Source organism: Durio zibethinus, chromosome 4 (assembly GCF_047325235.1).
Source record: "Durio zibethinus cultivar Kanyao isolate XHJ-2024 chromosome 4, ASM4732523v1, whole genome shotgun sequence".
In the NCBI taxonomy this organism is placed as follows: Eukaryota; Viridiplantae; Streptophyta; class Magnoliopsida; order Malvales; family Malvaceae; genus Durio; species Durio zibethinus.
Genome location: NC_143165.1, coordinates 8732458 through 8754562, shown reverse-complemented (window position 1 = coordinate 8754562; position 22105 = coordinate 8732458). Strand labels below are relative to the sequence as shown.

The 22105-nt window shown below is 33.6% G+C and overlaps 2 protein-coding genes across 7 annotated transcripts; both read right to left on the bottom strand.

Annotated features, from left to right (window-relative positions):
* Window positions 1-3311: 3311 nt before the first annotated feature.
* On the bottom strand, window positions 3312-10223 carry LOC111287114 (uncharacterized). Of its 4 annotated transcripts, none has more exons than XM_089759391.1 (4): window positions 9855-10223; window positions 8980-9422; window positions 7186-8889; window positions 3312-6776 (listed from the first exon to the last, which is right to left on the bottom strand). In XM_089759391.1, exons 3-4 carry the CDS (start codon window positions 7783-7785, stop codon window positions 3774-3776), a joined length of 3603 nt encoding a protein of 1200 aa, XP_089615517.1. In that variant the 5' UTR covers window positions 7786-8889; window positions 8980-9422; window positions 9855-10223; the 3' UTR covers window positions 3312-3773. The 4 variants fall into 4 exon arrangements, with proteins under 4 accessions (XP_089615517.1, XP_022733094.2, XP_089615518.1 ...); XM_022877359.2 differs by having other exon boundaries at window positions 7186-8365; XM_089759392.1 differs by having other exon boundaries at window positions 10081-10223.
* Window positions 10224-17321: 7098 nt separating this feature from the next.
* On the bottom strand, window positions 17322-22079 carry LOC111287137 (uncharacterized protein At4g26450-like). 3 transcript variants are annotated; one of them, XM_022877394.2, is made up of 5 exons: window positions 19743-22079; window positions 19333-19543; window positions 19068-19122; window positions 17582-17699; window positions 17322-17496 (listed from the first exon to the last, which is right to left on the bottom strand). In XM_022877394.2, the coding sequence occupies exons 1-4, from the start codon at window positions 21635-21637 to the stop codon at window positions 17644-17646; spliced, it is 2217 nt and encodes a 738-aa protein (XP_022733129.2). In that variant the 5' UTR covers window positions 21638-22079; the 3' UTR covers window positions 17322-17496; window positions 17582-17643. The 3 variants fall into 3 exon arrangements, with proteins under 3 accessions (XP_022733129.2, XP_089615516.1, XP_022733130.2); XM_089759390.1 differs by lacking the exon at window positions 19333-19543 and having other exon boundaries at window positions 19743-21781; XM_022877395.2 differs by lacking the exon at window positions 17322-17496 and having other exon boundaries at window positions 17614-17699; window positions 19316-19543; window positions 19743-21781.
* Between the last annotated feature and the right edge of the window lie 26 nt (window positions 22080-22105).

Below are 22105 nucleotides of genomic sequence, written 5' to 3'. Positions count from 1 at the left end.
ATTAAAAAAATATATATTTATCCGTAATTAATTGAGTTCATGGATTCATAAATGATTAAGTTTATAACTAACTAGATTCATGTAGCTTAAAATAAAAAAAAACATTAATTAATAATGTCCATGAATCTAATTAATTGGAAATACTATAATCTTATATTGTACTCCAACTAACACAATCCATAAAAATTTCTACAATGAACCTAACAATTTATCTCAATCAAAATCTCGTAATTAAGAAAACTTATCATTTAGTTAAACACTTTAATTCAAGTGTCAATTAATTTCTTCTAAAACTAAAATAATTATAAATTATTGATTAGTAATAATTAAGAAGACTTTGTTTGCTACTAAACTTATATAATTTATGTATTTTTACGGTATAAAATATTATCAATTCATATATTTTTATTATGTTTTGTATGATAATTATAAATTATAATTTATGTCGATATAAAAAAAATTTAATATATCTTTTTAATTTTTATTAAATTTATATATAATTTTTATTAAAATTTTAATCTATATAATTTTTATATATTTTTTAGATTAATTTTATATTATATCATTATATTATATTTTAAATTATCAAATTAAGGAAATAATAGGTTTTTTATGCACGTCAGCCATAAATTAGGGAAAGATGTACTACATTTATGTAATAATTTCTGGACAAGAGAGGGGGGGGGGGTGGGGAGGCGGCTTGAGAGAGAGACGAGGCTTCAGCTTCAAAATGTCTACTATAATAGATTACAACTTAATTAAACAAAATTAATTTCTATGCACATGGAGAAATATTTATATATAAGAAAAATGAAAAAAATCAATAAATATATTAAAAAAAATACAAATAATGCCGTACCAAATCTAGAACAATATGTCCATGGATATGGAAATGAATATTTTGATTTTCAAAGAAATGTATAAAATTCTTTAATAATAATAATAATAATAATAATAATAATAATATAAATATCATTATATTAATGATATTTTTTTATATAAACATGTTAAATTAATTATATTTTTTAGATATAAGTATTATTAAAACAGTAATATTTTATAAAAAATATCATTACTTTTTTTAATGTGTGTGTAATTAATACTTTTAATAATATTTTTTACAAACATTATAAATTTTTTAATAATATTTATAAACGTTATTATATATTAAAAAATATATCACTAAAAACTTAAATCCTCGATGATTATCCAATTCCCATGAACATAAATTTTATACAAAAAATTTATCCACGTATCCTAGTCAGAGTTGAGCTTGTACCAAAGTAATTAATATATACTAGTATTAATTGTTGGGGGCCAACTATCGTTGGCAAGGTTCAACATTGTGGTATTCGTGGCAGTTCAAGTTTACAACAAACCTTAATTACACTACAAGTAAATAATAATTCATTAATTAAATTTCATTTTTTTCTTTCTTTATTAATTCGTATAAAAATGTTAAGATAGAATGAATAAGGATTATATGAAATGGTTAATCCAAATCATTATATCTTTTTAAAACTGTTACCTAATCACATTTTAAAAATAATAAAATATATATGAATAATATCTATATATCTTCCCTCTTTTGTTTCGGCTTCATCTTTCCAAAAGTGAAAGATATTTTTGCTTATACAACGGCCATTTGCATTTTCTTTGTTTTTTTGTTGAGCACAATCATGAGTGTACTGGAGTGAGTTTCGTACTGTCTTGTTCTATAACGGCTATATTTCATTTTCATGGCAAAACTTCCATGCTTTTATATTTTGAGTTATTATGACCATAAAAACTGCAACCACTCCTAAAGCTTGTTTGTGGTTTCGGGGATGGGGTCCTACAATTTGTTCCTATATGCAGAACTCCATTAATTTCTACTCTCGTCTCCTAAGTCCCAATCCGACCACGCATCAACTGATTTCAAAACCATCATTAAGTGTACTGGTCTATTATCTATTTACTTTTAAGATAGTGTATAAGATTATGATAAAATATAATAAAATTATTTTATTTTATTTTATTTATATATATAAATATTAAGATATAATAAGTTTATTTATTGATTAAACTTATTTTTTAAAATTTATATAATTTAAATTATTGATATAATTTTTAAGATTATAATAGTATATATAAATTTAATTTTATGAATTTAAAATAATTTTTTTAACTTTGAAAGAATGATTAATATCTTTTTTAATTGTATTTTTTTTCATATATAAATTAAATATGATATAAAATCATTATCATCTTATTTTTTTTTTTTTTAGACAAAAAGTGAACATGATATAAGATAATCATATATCAAATATGATCTTAATAAATATATAATTCTTCTAATTACCATCCTCCCTTCTTGGATTGGATGTCAAACACATTGATGTATATTATTTATACGAGTAATCCAACTGATCTCAAACACTTAAAACTAAAGAGGTTCGTAAAACATAACGCTCAAGTCATAAAAGTAAAGGAAGAGAGAAAAAAATAAAGAAAGTGAAGAATGTGAGAATGATAAAAATGAGTGACTTAATCTTTGTTGAAAAGAGAAGAGATGGGGTATTTATACTTGAGCTAACGCGGCTGAGCTAGGCCTGAAGTGAGATGAATCGCGGCTGAATAGCCTAATAGTCTTCGATGGTCAGATGGCATGCTAGCTTGGTCAAGTACCATGAATGTGGGACGGGCTGGTCATCTATTTTGGCAGTCGCGGGAAGTGTAGATCTGGGAATCTTAGCCGCGCACCTCGCCTAATATGGTTTTGCCACGTCATATTGATCAAAAAACAAAAATGCCCTTACAATGCTAAAATATTTTAGAATCACCAAAAAGATTATTTTACGCCTAAAGTCTAGAATATCTATACCATATACCTATATAATTTATAGGGCTATAATAGCATCCGAAGCATCTTCGATGTTCTAATTTATAACACTAATATGGTGTCAGACATGCATGCTGATGCTGCCGTGCAAGATTCTTACCCTGATCACTTGTCAATGGCTCATCTGTGAAACATATAAACTGAAAGCCCTTCTATTACAATCCATCTTCAACATGTACTCCAGGATAGCAGTACCACACTCAGAACTATTGGTATCTATATTATGTTGTACAGATTTTATGTTGTCACAATGACATGCAACAATAAATTTTATCGACTTTTATTGACCCTGAGTTCATGATCAACTGATGAACAACTATAATAATTCATCACAATACAAATTATTTACAATACCCCACTTTGAATAAACATCGAAACTGATCACTGACCATAATGCCTACACCATTCATTAGTAAGATTCACAAAAGCATTGCTTTGAATCAAATGCAAGTGATTTCAGAACGTGAAAACAGTTCTAACAAAAATAAATAAAATTAGAAAAACAAGACAAATACTTCTATAGGAACACTTTCAACCCCATTGGCTTTAAGCCCAGGTCCCTTCGTCAGTTTTTATTCGAGGATTGCTTATACATTATCTGGTCTTTGGGATAACTTTGTAGTAGTCTAAGCAGAAGCCTCAAAAACTGCATAGACTTTTGCCCAACAGTAAGTGAAAAAAAAAAAAAAATACAAACTCTGAGATCTCAATTGTTGAACTTGCACCGAATCTATTAAATCAAATTGCCATTACTTTAGCTGTTGAAAATCATTTTTGAACTCCAAAAGTTTCTCTGTCAGTAGTCATGGAGAAGCTCAAGATTCAGTACACGTTTGATAAGAAACCTGCCGATGCACAGACCATCTAAGAACTCCCATCCCAAGCAAAGCTGCTAAGACAAACTAGGAGAATAATAAAGTGCAGACCCGAGATGGCTTGTTGATGGCGATACAGCCATAAAAGGACCCCGCTGCATCAAACCTGAACCTTCTGAAGTGCAATCCCACCTAACAGGACTTGCATTGGTTCGTCTGGAAGGTGGGGTTGCATGAAGGTTGTTATTTGCCACCACTGTTGGGTCACCTAGTAAAGAGTCCTCTGACTGATAAAGAGAAAAAGGATTCCTGTGCCTTGCACTACTATTAGGAACTAATGGCATTGAAAGACCAGATGATATTAGTTGGCTTTCCCTCAAGCCTTCATAGTGATTGACAATGTCAGCTGTCTTGTTGGTTTCACTGTCAGGAGCATCATCAATGACAATGACTTCCTTGCCGGAAACAGCAGAATCCCCATTCCAATATCGGCAGTCTAGAGTTGCAACTTTCTCCATATCATATGTTGCTGCTGGACCTAGCTTGTTCTTAGGTCTATTTGGCCGACGTGGCATATTATGGTTACCTCCATATTTTTGCAGCTCAGTGGACACTGTGAAACCACCATCCATATGCTCATCGAGAAACATGCCAGGTGGAAATTGCACAAGCGTTTGTGGTGTTGCAAGATTTGCACAGTTTCTATAGCCATTTGTCAATCGGACATCCAAAGATTGCCCCACCAAATCATTTGGAATCTGATCAAAGATTAAAGAATCCTGATGCATTGCATGATGGAAGGACAGACCACCTTGATTCCAGGTATTGCTAGGAGAGATTCCAGAAGAAGTTGGAAAGCTAGGAGTTGGACAATTACTCTGGGCACATGACTGGGCCTGACCAAATGGCTTAGATGCATCTTCCTCTTTGTTAACCACCATTAAGTTCTTTCCCATCAGCCTGAGAATGGGATTAGAAGAAGATGGAGTAGCAGAATCACAGTCACCACGACTGGAAAGCTTGACACCAGATTCAAGGCATCCTTTAAAAGGCAAGGGGCCTGCGGGGGGTTTTATGACAGGAAGAACCATTTGTTCAGATCCTAAACTTGCACTGCTATTCAGAGAAAATGTTTCTGGCCTTGCATCCAAATTATTAGGAGTGATATTTGGATTGGAACCAATTTGCATGGCAGGTGGAATCATTGAAGCCATTGGTCGTCGCGTTAGTAGCTGTGACTCCTGATAATTTAGGGCAAAACCGTGAGAGGATCTCTCTTTTCTTTGGCAACAGCATGGCTGATCATCATTTTTAAAAATGAGAGGTCTATTTTCAAAACATATCCTATGGACTCTAAATTTCTCTCCTTCAAAAGTTCTTTCTGGTCCTGCACTTGTCTGTGGAACCACAGCACAATTCTCAAATAAGGGCTCAGACTTTGCAATACAGTAGCCACACCTATCCTTTTCTAGAGCTGCAGGAGCAACAACAAATGCTAATGGTTCTGCATACTTCAAATCTGACCTAGCTTCCACAGAATTAGAGATTATTGACACTGCAGATATGGGTGAATCGGATGACTCCCCATCTACAAAATCAAGCTGATCTTGAGAGGATTGAATCCTGCTGGTGGTCAATGATGAATTCCCTTGAAAATCATCGGAGCCCATATCCCTAGGACTAGGCAAAAATGAGCCCGGTGGACCAGGAATAGGTATAGGATCAACCTCAGGAAAAGATTTCCCTTGTGCTTCATCAGAATCCAGTTCTTCTCTGGTAGTAGCAGTTTGTCCAATTATACCATGGCCAACTTCAGCACAAAACATGTTTGATTTATCAACAAGACTTGGCCCACTACGGTCATCCAGTCCTTGATCCCCACACAAAGGCCCATCTTGATCTTCATTAGACTGTGAAGAATTGGATCTATTCTTGGAAAGATTACTCAGTTTGTTAAACTTGGTTTCTACTGACTGACTCAAATTAGTAACCCTCTCCTCAACAGTTTCCAAACCATCAAATTTATCCAGAATATCCTCACTGTCTCTTGCAGAAGAATCCGTGTTCTCCCTCTCATCATGATCATAACAGTGAGGTGCCAATTGTATGCTCTTCAAAGCCATTGTTTCCTCCCTTTGGGAAATACTTCTTCTTCCTCTTTGTTCTCCGGCTCCCTGGACACTGCTGCCACCAAATGACAGTTCTTCAGTAATCTCTTTCCCCACACATTGCTTTTTAGTAACATCATGCACCAAGTCACATTCTTGATAGGCCTCCGGACCCCAGGCCACTGCCTCCTCATCTATTTCTGCCATAAAATCCAACTGACTCTCCCTTGTTGAATATTTCTTAACCAAGTTAGACCTAGACTCAACCACGGATGACCTGCTGCTAGCAGACAGCACATTTTTCTTTGGTGAGGAAAATCTAAAGCATTTGGATGTAAAAGAATGATGACTAAAAGTTGGAGTAGCAGTTGCAGGAGTATCAGGATTACTATTTGCATCAATATCAACCATCTTTTTGCGCAATGAAGATGTGCAATTTCCACTTGAGTTTAGAGATCTCACCCTATGATCCTCATCTAGATGGAGATTGTCTTTGCTGAACTGATTTGCATTTTGCTTAAGTGGGTGAAAAGACCTCTCCACCTTGCTACGGAGTCTGGCTCCAAATAAAGGACTCCTTACTCTCTTTCTTCCCAAAGAACGCTCCCTCTTATTAATAACTGGAGCTTCATAAACAGGCTTCTCTACCCTCTCACATGTCTCAGGAGAAGAAATAGGATTTTCAGATGAATTTTTAAACATGCGAACACAATTTCTCTCCACAACATGATCAACTTGATGCGATTGTTCACTCTGAACCCACAAGTCTTGAGTAACATGCCGTTTACAAATCAAAGGTCGATGTCTATCTTGATTATTAGGCTTCCTTAAAAGACCTGCTTGTTTAGAGCAAACCCTATCCCTAAACCTTATAGAATCACTGGATTTGATTTTTTTTGGCACATGTGGTCCCTTACTCTTGCAGCTTTCTTCTATTCCACAACACCCTTCTTCTTCTTGAGCTCCAACAATCTATTTAAGAAGAGTATAGCAACTATATGGGTTACCAACACTAAGTTCTTCAATTACAAAACTTGCATCAAAGATGAAAAGTTAAATTTTGTTTAGCTCAAGAAAACATTTTTCTTTTATATTCTATTATTCTGGCTGCTAAGTGGACACCGCCGTCACTGCAAAACTTACAATCACAAACTAAAAAAACATGGAGAGAATACTGCAACGAATGGCATATAAGGCTGTTTAATTTTCACTTTAAAAATATTTTTGTTTTCTAGGCATTTAGCAAGATAACCCAATCAGCTAGGTAAACAACAAATATGTGCTGAAAATTTTTCTTTCTGAAGATTTCATCAAAAGCATCTAAGAGCAGAAATATGAAACAATCTGGTAAGACACGTATAAAAAAAAGAAAGAGACATACCGTTGAAGAACGAGTCTTCTGTGAGAAAAATTTTCTACTTTGAGGAGCAAGTTTAAGATACTTGTGATGTTTTGGGGCATGGCACCTTTTCTTTTTGGTTGAAAAGAATTTGCTTCCTTTACCTCCTTTCAAAGATTTGTGCTGTTCAACAACATCTCCAACTTTTGACACTTGTGGCACGTCATTAAACTTAGATAAAATCCGAAGTTTGGTACCATTGGCATCAATATAAACAGCGCCTACATCACCATCATCCTCAGGATTAATTGGGGAAACTCTTTGCTTTTTCCCTTCTACATATTTTTCAACCCTCTCAGAATCCTGTCTAGGAGGAATGTTTGATGCAGTGGCCCAGCTTGTACCATTCCTCCGGTCAAGTTCTTCTAATGTGCACGGTTTGGCAGTAGCATATACATCCACCATCAGTCTTGTCTTTCTTGGCTTAATTCTATGCCTGGAAAGATTAGAATCCACTGTCCATTTGGGAGTTGACTCAACAGAAAGGCACTGATCGATATGAGCATTCAAGGTGGTATTCGAAGAGGACGAAAAAGTTTTACAAACAGGACAAACTTTTGAAGCCATGGATTCTGATACCATGGTACAATTCGGAGCAATATCTTCAGTCGAGCAACGATCAGAATGGGCACCAAATTTCACTATTACTCTGCACTTCTTGCCTGAGGGTCGGGTAGTGTTTTCAGTCTTTTGGGACTTAAAAATGCCAGATGCTTGAACTTCGGCTGATGCTTCCACTGACGTATTGGATTCGATTGGTAAGTTGGACTGCTTGTTAATGAGAACCGAGTCTATTTCAGGTTGAGAAACACTTGTTGTTGTGAAGGGTAAATCATTTTCATGTTCTCCTCCGGATCTGCACGAGCTATTGTCTATGCAAGCACCTGCTAGGTTATGGTGTGAGTGAGCATCATCTGATGACTCTAGTACCACATGATGGTTCGAGCCAGATACTTCTTCATCGACTTTCCTTGCATTTTGCTTCTCAAATGGATTGGTTTCAATCGCACATCTCTCTATGAATTGGTTTCTTACTGTATCAAAAGGCTGAAAAGGTGGCAATGGATCCTTCAAGCCATGCTTCAAACAAAGTCGCAAATTTTTTTGAGAAAACGGCCAACTCTTCTTGATATCCTTGCTCCGGGCATTGAACACATAATCTCTACAGTACAAGATGTTCTCTGTCGTTAGAAACTAGGATAAATTATGAACAATTTAATAATAAAAGAAGTAATAACTCATCCAAGAGCTTTCTTGGGGGAACCAGAGGTTGAAATTCAGAAGACCCCGATATTATATGCTAAATCAGGAAGGAGGGGACACATCAGTAAAGAAACAGCCAAGAAAAACAAGACCTAAGATTCAGTGATCAATTAAACTGGATCCCAGAAGGGAAAAAAAAAAAAAAACTTCACAGCAGTTTGTTCCAAGAGAAAATCCCATGTACAAAGTGAGGTGAAATGAAAAAGACACAATCAAGAAATAGCAGCCAAGTACAAGTTGACTAAACATCATCTTATGGCTGGAGGAATTAAGAGTCGTGAACGAGTTCATGAGCCAAAGAGCATAATAGGGACAAGATTGGGGGTGTGTCAATAGTTAGGCCCCATGTTGAACTGAACCACCAGGCAACATCAAACTCTGGATCTGACCCAACAAAAGTCTTAAGATGAGATCAAAGAGAAGCTGTTAGAACGCCATGAAAAAAGGCAACAAAGTTACTATTCATTCTGAACCTTAAGAGAAAGCAATATAGAGGAAATCAAATTAAATCACCTTATGGAGAATTTGGGGAGTGGGGTATGATGATGCTGGTTATGATTACTATCAAGTGATGGCTGCTTTAGCAGATCTAGCTCACGCAAGGGAAGCTTATGAGGAGGTCTCTCAATTTCATCACTACCACTTTTCAGCTGCAGAAATTGGCAAGGACATGGGGGATCTGGTGGAGGGTTTTCAACGGATAACATCTGATGAAAAGCTTCTCTCTTCTTGTGCTGTTTTTACAACAGTCACAAGCACACTGATACTGATTCTATCTCCAGCACTGCCCCTTATCTTCAGCATAACACTACCCCTCTCTCTCTTCCTCTTTGCCTGTCTCTTATTTCTCTCTTTTAGCAGTTCCGATAACCCCAAACCTCCAAACAAAGCAGCAGCCGCGGCTATCAGTATTCACAAAGATCAAAAACCCCCACTCGAAAGTTCATCTGTTTAGCCTGCAATAGAGAGGAGAAGAAAGATGAGATCATGAGTTTCTAGGAAGACCCACAAGAATAAGGCACTCGGAGATTCTAGAGCAGCCCAAAACGTTATTTTATGTGAAGGTAAGAGTGAATACGAAGCATAACAAGCAAAGAACATAACCGGCAAGGAAAGATGTTGCTCAACAAAGTCCAAAGTTCATGATGAGCGTTATTTTATGTGGGCGAACCCAGAAAAAAAGCAACATCATCCACTACCAAAGTCTCAAGAAATGATCAAATCACATAAAAAAGGAAGATAATAAGATAAGAAAGAATAAAGGCAAGAGTACTATATAAATGGGAAAATCTGAAGCTGAGCAAAGGAAATGGACACAGTGAACTGGATATATAGTTGAGAATTCAGACAAAAAAAAAAAACCCAAATCTCAAACAGTTGAATCAGACCATGGGTTAGATTCTCCTTCTCCTTCTCCTTCTCCTTCTCAAATAGTTGGAGGAAGCCAGAAGCTCAAAAGACAAAGAGAGTTTCAACGTTCAACACAAGTGAAAAGGATCAAGTCCAACAAGAGACACAGGAGAAAAGATGGATGCTTTGAACAACAGCAGATGGAGTAGATGTAGAGAAGATCCAGAATGAAGGAGGTAGAAGAGAAGATGAGGGCACACAAACCTTGGGAATTTGAGTTGCAGTTTTCAAAGAGAGTTTTTGAGGAGAAAATGAGAGAAAGGAGGTGTTTTTTAGTACTGTTTAAGCTTTGAGAGAGAGAGAGAGAGAGATGAGAAGGTGAGAAAAACAGCACCACCCACTCACACATCAAAAAGGGCATCAGGTTCTGTCCACAAAAAAGCAAGTTTGTACCAACATTCACCGTGATTCAACCCCCCGTCTGTGAATATGCGCTTCACAATTGACTAATTTATTGAATTATAATAAAATATTTAATTTCATATTTAAAATTTAAAATTATTTAATATCATATTTAAAATATAAATTTATTAATTAATATATATTTAAAATATTATTTTCAACCATATATTATTATTTAAAATTAATTATAATAAAAATAAATATCATATTAATTAATAAATTTATAATTTAAATATTATATTAAATATATTTAAAATTTTAAATATTAAAGCTTAATTTAAAGTTATAGTTACAAACAATTTTTACATCCAAAAATTATTTTTGACTCAATTTAATTTTAAATAACAAAATAAATTGATATTTCATATAAAAATTGTGGTTTTACAACCTAAAATAAAAAATTAATCAATATTTCAATTAATATTTTTAAGATAAAAATCAATTACATTATCTTAAAATTTTAATATTTTATTAATACATATTTTTAAATATTTTAATTATTCAAAATATATTTTTAAAATTTTTAACCACATTTTTTAAACACATTTTTCAAACTTAAAATGTTTTTCTTCCGATGGCTATAGCAATTGCTAAACTAACCATATTTTACTATATTTTAAAAGTAATTTGCAAAATTAAACCTTTAAGAATTAAAAAAAAAAAAAAAGACAAAGCAAAGAAAAAGAAAGCAAGAGAGTGATTTTGTTTGTTTTTTGTTATTGCAAAATACACAAGGCTGTCCTATCCTGTACCTACCCTACAACCCCTTCATTTCCTTCCTTTGTTTATTCTTGATTTTTTTCAATCCCTTGATGAAATGTCAGTTTTAGTCTCCTTCTTATCTGCAAATCCCACCCCATGTCGTCTCCTACACGACAAACCCTCCCTGTTTTCACAATTATATGCATCACCATCCAATATCTAACATCCTGGAAAACTCAAATTTTTACCCTCCAATCAAATTCCCCTTTCCCATTTGATTTCTTTGCCATACCCTATAATTGAACACACTGTTCATCCTCTGCTCTTCCTGCTGGGTTTTTGCTCAGGTTTGTTTACTAATTACTAGTGAAATTTTCATTGATTTTCCTTTTGGTTTTTTTCACAAAATTTATATATTTATATTATATTTTATATAAAAATTATATATCATAATTTATATCAATATTAAAATAAAAAATAATTTTTTTGATTTTATTAAATTAATACATTATTAATAAAATTTAAAATTATATTGTTTTTATATTTTGTATTTATATTATATTTTAGATTTTTAAATCTAATTAGGAGGCCCAACAAAAAATTATAAAATGGAAAGCTTTTACTAAGTATGGACAAGTCTCAATCCTCTGATTTATTGCATGATTGACCTACAAGCACTCCGTCTAGTATTTCTTTGCTGTACCGCTTCCAGTTTCCTTAATATCTGCTCCGCTCCTAGGGGCATATAACATTATAACAAGCTTCTGTCTGTCTTTTTTCGTAGGAATGATTACAAAATTGGTTAGTAGTAGTACTCTAAAAAATTAAAAGTCAATTTTGTAATCAATTTTTTAAAAAATATAATCAAATTGATCGATTTATTTTTAATAATCGAAAATATACATCATCGATCAATTCAGTCAAAAAATCGATTTTTTTTTATCATTTATTTGTAATCAATTTTGAAAATTAATTTTATGATAATTTTTTCTTAATAAAATTGATCTTATAATTTTGTTACTAATGTTATATTTATCATTTTTAAAAATAAAAATAAAAATATTATATATATTTATATTATATAATATATTTAAAAATATATTTAAAAAATTAATTAATTCAATTGTTAATTTTTAAAATTAATAATAAATTAAATTAATCGATTAAATCAATTTATTTAACTAACAACTATCGAAACTAAACTAACCAAATTGACCTAACCATATTCAATTGATTTTGATCAATTAAATTGGTTTGAATTGAAACACCCTCTACTTTGATGTAAAGAGCTACTACATAAGGCAAATATTGAGATTAACATAACATATCCTAATTAAAGCTGGATTTTGAGTAAAATAAAGAAACAATTACCCGTGGCATTGTCAGAAAAAATTTCAGTGGGATTATATATATATACCAATTCCAATTACATAAACATGAAGTTTTATATATTAGTAAAAAAAAAAAACTTTTTATGTTGAATCCAAAAATTATATATATTTATTTATTATTTTATTATCTTTAAAAAAAAAAACCTATAGTAAGATATTATCTTGCACATATGATACGATGCTAGATAATAATTTTGAACGAATAAAAATAAATTAGTAATAATAAAATGCAGAATTTAATACAAAAAAAAATATATTATGAATATATTAAAATGATATTAAACAATTATATTTGAATGTATCTCATATCACTTTTTAATCAAATATGCTTATTTTGTATGATCCTATTCATACAAATATAAATATGAACCTTTTATAAATTTTTTTTATGTATAATTTATTATCATCATAAAATAGATAAAAATTTTACATATTTAAGCACACTCTTTTAGATTTTTAGGTGTTTTAATGAGTGCATCATGTAGATATGAACATGATCATGTATTCATGTTATTCAACAACTACAAAGCCGATCATGGATGTGATGATGATACGAACATGATCATGAATTCATAATCATCCTATATGCATGCATTTGTACATGAAATGATTTTTGTTTTTTTTTAGGTTGAGAGCTCCAGTCTGTTCCTCTCTTCTCTAACTTTCATAATCCCTGTTATCAAAGCAATCTGATGAATTCCGATGCCAATCAGTAGCATTTTTTTTATTAATGGAATATTTCTCAAGGTCGGGCTACTTGATGTAAATACGAGCCTATTTGTACCATGTTATTTTCTTCAACTCTTAAACTCTTTGTTATTGAGTTTTCCTATATATTATATTATATATTATTATTTTTAAATTTTTAAATACAACTTATATTTTATTAATTAACTTACTATTAGCATTAATTCGATCTCAATTAATTTCATAATCAAAATACTCAAAATTGAATTGGTTGGGTTATCTTTTTTATTTTTAGTAATTGAACTAAATTTTTGTAATTTCAAAAAAGCTAATTGATTGAATTTAATTCAAAAATTCAATCAATTTTTTTGTTTAATCAAATTATAACAAGCATACAAGTTAAAGTCTTAGTTGCTCACAAGTCAAATAAAAATAATTAAATTCATCATATATATATATATTCAAATACTAAAATATATCTATATACAAGAACTCTAATAACATAAAATTTAAACATCATTCAAAAATTAAAAATATAATGTTTCATAAATCATAATCATGATCCAAAGGATCATGTTCTCCATGCTTTATTTTCCGGTTGAAGTTAAAAGATGTGAATATCTTTAATTTTTTTGTTATTATTTTATTTTTAATTTTTTAGTAATTTTATTAATGAAATTGATGTCACTTTGACTTGTGATATCAAACTCAATTAATCTTATTTTTTTTATACTTAAATTGTCATAGATTAAACTTTAGTCAATGAAACTAATAGTTTAAAAATCTATCAGCAGATTTCAAAACTATCAACCTTAGATAAAGATCATTATAGATACACAAATAATCTAATCATTACTCCTTAATAACTTATTTAATTAAAAAAAAAACATTTTTTCATCAATGTGTATATATAAATACTAACTAGTTGTATTTTTTTTAGCTTTAAAAGGACTATCATTGTTGTTGATGTATCGGTATTGATATGTTTTGAATAAGTAATATATGCTACTAATGGTTTACTATTAGTTGTTTACTTTTTGGTGCCGAGCTGCTTTGGTTGGCAGTGATAATTTGGGATTGAATGTCGGCTAGGTTGGTCTGTTGAGAATTGGAGAGGGCAAGGAATATCTATTTTAATGCATAAAGAATTGAGCTCGCACTTGAGTTTGATACAGCCAGCCAGCAGCCGTTGTGATTTGTGTTGGATTGCAGTAAACTTAAACATATTGTAATTTATTAGCAGCTTTAGTAGTTGTTAGAGTTTACAATCTTTGTTGTTTCGTAGTACTACTTTTCAAAATATATACCCCAAAACTCAAAATGACAAAAGTATATTTTGAATGTAAGTCCAAACATTTGTGGAGTAATAAAAAATGTTTGTCCTCTTTCATAGTGGCACTGACAACAAAGAGCAAAGATTGAGCAGTTCCTCGCTGGTGGTTGATTGGGCTGCTAGTTTTAAGCTTCCATTATTCCCTTCCCTTTGTCTCTGTTCAGAACAATTACTTTGTTAAAAATATGTCTGTAATGCAGAATGTTCAGAATGTGTGTGTGATTCATGGTGCATAACATGCTTACTCTGTCTTTGGTTTCTTTGCAGGTGATTCTTCTGAAAATAGTTCTTTTTGAACTTGGCTATTAAATGGTGATGATGGTAGTTCCAGTTCAGTATTCTTGGTTGGTGTAGATTTTGGGGCTGGCAGAAGTGATGTGTTAGACAGGGCTTGGGCAATTGACGGCACAGAAGAGGATTGAGCTTGTTGGATGGTAAGTCTCCTTTTTCTGTTATTATCACAATCAAAGAGTTTGAAACTCGTTATTTTTCTTTCCAGGGCTTTAGAGGTCAGGCCAATTGTGGGGTTTCTTTCAGTGTTCTTTGAAGCCTGGATAGGTGCTAGCAGAATCATCTTGTTGAACCCTTTCAGGCCTCGTAGCTCTGATATAGTAGCTCCAATTAGCTTCTCAGCTTATGCAGCAAAGGACAGGATCTTTATCTTCCCGTGGCATCTTTTATGGACAATTCCAGAACAATGCTACAATACAGTATACAGAATGATGTTAAGAAGTGGGTGCATGCAAGCTTGGTTTATCGAGTTTATCAGGAATAGACTTACATAAACAGTGGGATTTTCTCGTGATGTTAAGTGCAACAAATTTCCCAGCACAGAAGAGAAAACCAGCAGTGCATTGGTTGCATGGGAACAGTGTTCTATTGAAAGTAAATGGCCATTTCTTGTTTTTAACTATGAGTACAATCCTAGGTATAACAACTTTGTTATTAGCAGAAACACCCAACAAAATCTTCCTTTTAATGTTATTTGGAGCTAATTCCGTGATCAATAATCTTGTTCCATTTTATAGGCCGGAACATTAGCTTATATTTCTGAGCAACATGATTATAGAACCTATTTTAAGGTCAAGTTTGGGGTTAGGAATACCAGGGAACTCCAGGGAGTTCCGAAATTCAACTGGATATAACAATTCCTGAACCGTTCGACCGTTAAAAACTGGTGAAATTTTGCCGATAGTATAATAGGTTTTGCACTCCCCTGGAATCAGATCAAGCACATAAGAATTGATTGTTTCCAGTCTCATTTATAAGGAGTGACAATTGCTCTCTACTTAAGATAATCAATCTTAGAAAAATTATCCAGCAATTTAGCATAAACAGTTGAAACAATCGCGTGTATTGGATCATCAGAGAATGAAAGCAGTACATCTACAAATATTTTGATCCATGAAGGGTTTTCGTGATCATTATGGCTCAGAGCTTGAATATTGCCATCACCAATGTCTAACAGCCATTGTGCAAAGGTTGCGATTTCAAATCGGTCTTGTGCATCTAAGTTAGCTTGGAGTAATCTCGTATTTGTCTTGATATGGAAGACCGTGCATTCAGTCCATAGAGTTGACTGGTTTATTGAGGTCGAAAAAGAAAAAAAAAAGAAAAGCTTGAACCAAAGGCAAAAAAAAAAAAAGAAGAAAGAGAGGGAAAGAAAATAGCTGCAGTAGGGAAGGGGTAAAAAATGGAAACATGTATGACATGTGGCATGATCAAAACAAGTTCGGAGAGGGTCAACGTTTGTAGAATTTATATATTAGATATGGCAGGAATAGAAATTTAATGAGAGCCACGGAATGGTTGACTTAAGTGCTGGTGATAATGTATTTTTTTAATTATTATTTGGGTTTGAATTTTTTTAAAAATTATAAAAAATTTAAAATTTTTTTATAAATTTATTAAATTTAACGTAAATAAATTTATTTGGATAGATTAAAAAAAAGGTATTATAAAAAATTCAAGAACCTCTTACTGTTAAATAAAAAAAAATTTATATGGAAAATTAAGAATTACTATTCCAAACGAAAGGAAATATGATAATAATTTTTATATCAATTTTACTTTCATTTTAAGGAATCAAACATAATTTATTTTATTTTTCATATTTTCAATTTTTTTGTTTTCTTTTATTTTCATCCCTCTATTTTAATTTATTTTATTTTTTTCAACTGTTTTTCTAAAAGCAATGCCAAAAAATCGAGTAGTGCAGATAAATTAAAAAACAAAAAAAAGAAAACGACAATAACACAGCCACATGGATCATGGGCAGACAGTTTGACGTCAACGTCATTGGATCCCTTGTACGCTTCAGTCTTTCAAATTCCTCCTTACTGTGAGTTGTGACGCCATCGCCAAGCTTATCTTATGTTTATTAAGGTTTAACAATTAATGGGTTGCTTTGTACTTGAACGATCGAAAATGGGTTTCGTTTTCCAGCAGTAGAGTTGCAGTGCACCATTTCATACCCTGTAGGAGTCTTTTGTTAATTCGGAATATGTTGCGGCATTTGCACAAACCCAACGTTGAAATCCAGCACCTAACGAAATTATTTCTCGTTTATGAATTAGTTTTTTACTCGTATCTTGTAAATTATTTGCAATTAATATATTCATGTAATATAAAATTATACATCATAATTCATATTCACAAAAAAAAAAAAAAAAAAAAAAACACAACCACTTGAGCTCTATACTCCAAAACCTTGAAATTTTCCCGCGTAAACATTCCAGAATTTTACGTGTAATTATCACTGTCCATCTAAGCTTAGTACGACTTGCCAAGAAAGCATCATTGCTCATCAGAAATAGTAACGAGGGCTCTGACAAATGACATGTAGTCATTATATATAACAACCCTCTCAAAATTGATCTCAATCTGGATAATCCTCAAGTTTCTTTTTCAAAATATTACCAATATATATATATAGGCAAATAGACCTTAAGTTGATTACTTTGATATCATTCTACATCTCAGTCCAGTTGAAGCAAAAAAGTACAAGAAAGATACTATAGAAATCAACATGATGAACTTTCCTTTTGTGAAATGCTGCTGTGCAACAGCCAAATGCGAGAAAAGCAATCATCCTCTCTCAAATTCCTATCAGCAGGAAAGATATACAAACATCATTTATGAAAAGCAAGTTGCAAATTGGATGGAACTAACAATAGTGTGAGAAAGGAACCTTGGTGACTAATGTTAACATTCTGAGCAGTATTTCATCACACATTTAGACCGATTGTAGAATCAGAAGGGCTTTCTATAATCTTGTGCTGGTGGTTGCTCCCAGGTTGGCAAAAAGCCTGTAACAAATCATCAATAGCTTCTCAGGATTGACAAATGAATGGATTGGAAAAGATGAAAGAGAATTCATAGCAGAACCATATTTATGGAAAAGCATATGCTAATGGAACCAGAAATTTTAACTTATTATTACCAATAATAAGTAAGAACCTAGCTATAGGCATTATATTAAAATGCAACACGTAATTAAGAATGATAGTTTTAAGCATGATTTTTTTGGACTATCAGAAGGCAAAAAAAGTCCCAAGCGAAAGAAAATCGCGGAAAAGTTTTTCGCCTAGTGGAATTTAACCCAAACTACAATGGTATTTGCGTATACAAGTTTGCAGCTATTCCGGGATGTTCTTAATCTCAGAAATCAGTATCCACAAGCTAAAATGAAAGCCCCCTATGGGAGGTCAGGTAACTTTCCCCACCACACATCTTAGCACCTGATTTACATGAAATGGAAAAGAAAATTCAAAATTAGCATAACCATAGGGTCATTGCAAAATCCTGGTGTTTGAAAATCATTACTTGTCTCTCTCTATATACGTTCAGATTGACAGAGGAAAATGGAGAGGTAGAGAAGTGACTACAGGAGAGACAAGAAAGACTTAACTATTCCTTGAAAATCTATTTAGTTTTCTTTTCCAAATCAAACCTACAGAAAAAAAAATGGATCTAATTAGTCACTGATTTATCAATTAACAATAATTTTCTAATTTTCCCTTAACCTTCTTTTCCATCAATGAACCAAACCTGAGATTCTAGCTCTTCCTTTCTCAGCCATCCTACAGTTGTTTCCTTTATGAAGTGTCAATCTTATTCTTGCTAATCTTTTCCATCTGGAACAGCTAAATAAACTATCTAGCATCTAGGCCATTTGCTTGCACATGCAAGAAGTTTCATAATCCTTATCTTTGCTGGATAATAATTCTTTCAATGCATGAAATGCAAAAAGATATTTTTTCCTTCATGCTTCCATTAGCTCAAACAAGCTGGCTCTATAAGCAATCTATTGATTTCTTTCAACATGTATTCTCAAGGATCATGTAAGCTAGGGCTAATTTGGTGGCAAATACCAACTTTTTCCCCAGTACCAAATGCAGTATACGAAATGGTGGCAGTCAAAAGTGGAAAACTTAAATTAAAAGTAAATTCTCCAAATTATTTTAAAATGCCTAAAAAAGAAAGCAGTTTCCTCGCACTTCCCTTTTTTTCCTTTAACAACAGCCGTCAAACATATTTCATGTTTCTGCAATATTCAATTGATGCAAGAATGTACAACGTATTAATTTCAAGTCCAGCCAAGCATCAGATCAGACAGATCAACTACAGATTAGAATTACACGGAAGCAAACCATAAAAATAAATAGGAGGCATACTTAATGGTATTTCCCCCAGGGACATATATATGGAGTCGTCATCTGCAAGAGTTCCCTGAAACAAACAAATAAAAGGCAACAAATTAGTCATCAAGCAAATACTTAAACTATTCAACTGAAAATCATTAGTATAGCTATTTAAATAATAATAATAATAATCACCAATTCAATATCATGTTTTAAGAACCCTTAAAATTCCAGGTGTATATAACATAAAGATTTGTACACAGAATGGATATCCTACTCACAGCAATTAGTGTTGTACCTCTCCATTATGAAGGCCGATCCCACTCTGAAGAGGATTGATGTCCTCGGTCTGCAGAGTATTAATGTTTTCATTTTGCAGAGAGTGAGGATTAATATCCTCTGGAGGGCAATTGGAAAAATTTCTGAGGAACTCTGTGATCATAAGCCCATCATAATGATCCGGTACATCAGTCATATCACCATTCATACTCGCAAACATTGGTTCACTCCTACATGATAAACAAGTCAAATTCAAGATGAAGGCGGGGGCCTAGAGGAATTAACTACTGCATGACGCACTTTGCACTTGGTACAAAGGGGGGAAAAACAGAAAACCAAGTTGCGAAGATTATTTCATCACTCTTTCTATTCAGAAGAAGAAAAGATGAGCAGAATTATGAACAACACATACTGATTAAGGAAACTTACTTTCTCTCCAAATTATCAACAGCCTTGTCTTCTTGAGTAGAATCATTCTCTAGATCAATTACTTCAATCTCCTTACAGTTACTTGTATGCCTACAGCGTCCGCCAGAATTGTTGGAATTACTCATTGACAAATCTATATCAATTGTTGCTGTTTCATTTTTGGCTTCTGAAGCAGTGGAGTAAATAATAATTGGATCATTATGATGATTTTCATTTATATCAGAAGCTTCCATCAGGTTGAGGTCACAAATCTTGAAAGCATTTGGAAAAAGCAACTTTTCTTGTGCATAATTGACACTTGATTCACCATCTCCATCTGGAAATTGAGAATTAGTAACCAAGCTGTCTTGAATCTCTTTATCAACAGCCACACCGACTTTCTCAGAAGTTGAAGCTGTCCCTTCTATTGAACCTTCTTTCTTGTCACCAGAATCAGAAAAGGGCAAGAACTCAGCCTCGGTAGACAAAGGCTGAAGCCATTCTCTTGGTTTTTTGGCTCCCTCCCTAATATCACTCCACTCCAAACTTCGTTTTTCACTTCTCTCTTTAACCACAACCATAGAGCTGGATCTTTGGAGACCAGGCATCCCATGAATCTGTTCCTGCTCATTGTCTTGCAAAAGGGCTCTATCAGGGAGAGACTGAGACCTTGTACACTTACCCTGCTCAACACCATAAATATGATCCAAGTCCCCCACATCGCCAAAAGAATGGACAGACAAATCTTTAGAAAGTTCAGAATCAGGGCATTTTGAATTCTGACTTTTATTTAACAGCATATCACCAGAGGAACCTAAAGGAGAATTGTCTTCAAGTAAGACTTGAGGACCACTGGGAGTTCCAATATCAGAAACACTTTCATGTTCATTCATTGAAACTGAGTCAGCCTTTAAGTTCTTCAATGTCAATGAAGAACGTGTTTTTGTAGGCACCTTGGCAAATTTGCAGAGTGCCAATAAATCTGCACTAGTCTTGCCCAAGAGATCATCCTCTGTAGAAGAACGCTGGTAGGATAAATCCTTCATGGTACCCTCCTCTTCAGTTTCATCATTATTGCAGCCATTCTTCAGCTCTCCAGCTTCTGTACTAAAATTTGTTGAACCATCCGATCTCTTCAAGAGTTCTCCATTAGTCACCAAATTTAGATCTTTCCCAGTACCCGAAGAACTAGCCTTTAAGCCCATTTCATCCTGTAGTTTGTACTTACCAGCAAATTCTGAGTTATCTAATTCCTCACTTTTTGGTGCAAACTCGCTTGAAACAGGCTTCTGCAATCCATTACCAACATCTTTACCTATTTGTGCTTCTTCGTGATGTCCAGAAACATTATCGTCGTCAATCTCCAAATCAGAAGAAACCCTTACTCTATCTGACCATGACACGCTTCTCCCATATTCTCGACCCCAATCGGAGCTATAACTTCGATAAGATCCCTCTTTCCTTTTTCCTTTAGCAAGATTTCTTGACCCTGTCGAGTTATAATCATCAAGGTACCTCCTCCTGCCTAAACCCAAATCAGAGGTAGCATGTCCCAGACGAGCAAGAGCTGACGTTCGGCCATCGGGGTTAAGATGCAAGTTATCAGCCTCTTGTGACCTATAATTCTGCCATTTGGCAGGTATCACACTGGAGGGCAACAATCCCTGAGAGACCAAATATTCCGCAGCAAGACGGCCGGCTTCCATAAATATGTCAGTGCCTTTGCGTGGATATGATTGAAACGATTTTGGGTGACTCTGGACACGCCCAAAACCACGCTTGAAGTTGCGATACTCTGAATTGTAAAAGCCCTGGCCTCTACCGAAAGTTTCAGGGGATATCCGTGTGGCGGCAACCCCCATCCCCATAGAACTAGACCTATAGCCATTCCCAGGACTTCTATGCCTATCATGCATGTTTAGAGGTAGTACGAAATGAAGAGCAAGACTTATCTAAATAGTCAGCTTGTTAAGTGGAAAAGGAGAACAATTTGTGTTGTATTTGCAGGGAATCCAACAACTGGAGATATGATAGTCGAAGGTGCAATCTTGTTTTCAAGAAGATCAAACTTTTGAAGAAGAAGATCGCGCACCTTGGTTTTAGGGTTTCAGATGCAACAAGTATAAAACCTCATCTGCTCGTCCGATCGGATTTTTTGCTTTTGTTTCTGGTTTTGGTTTTGGTTTTGGTTTGGTTGTGCGTCAAATTGAGGTTTTTCTTTGTGTGTCAAGCTGAGACTTGGAACAGAACCACACGTCAATGCTTGTCGCACGGCAGCACGCGCCTGTAAAAAGAGAGTCCAAACCCTTTTGCAGTTCTGTTTGGTGAGCGAGTGGACTTGGGAGCCAAACGGCGCGTACTATTAATAGTTTTCTTATTATTAT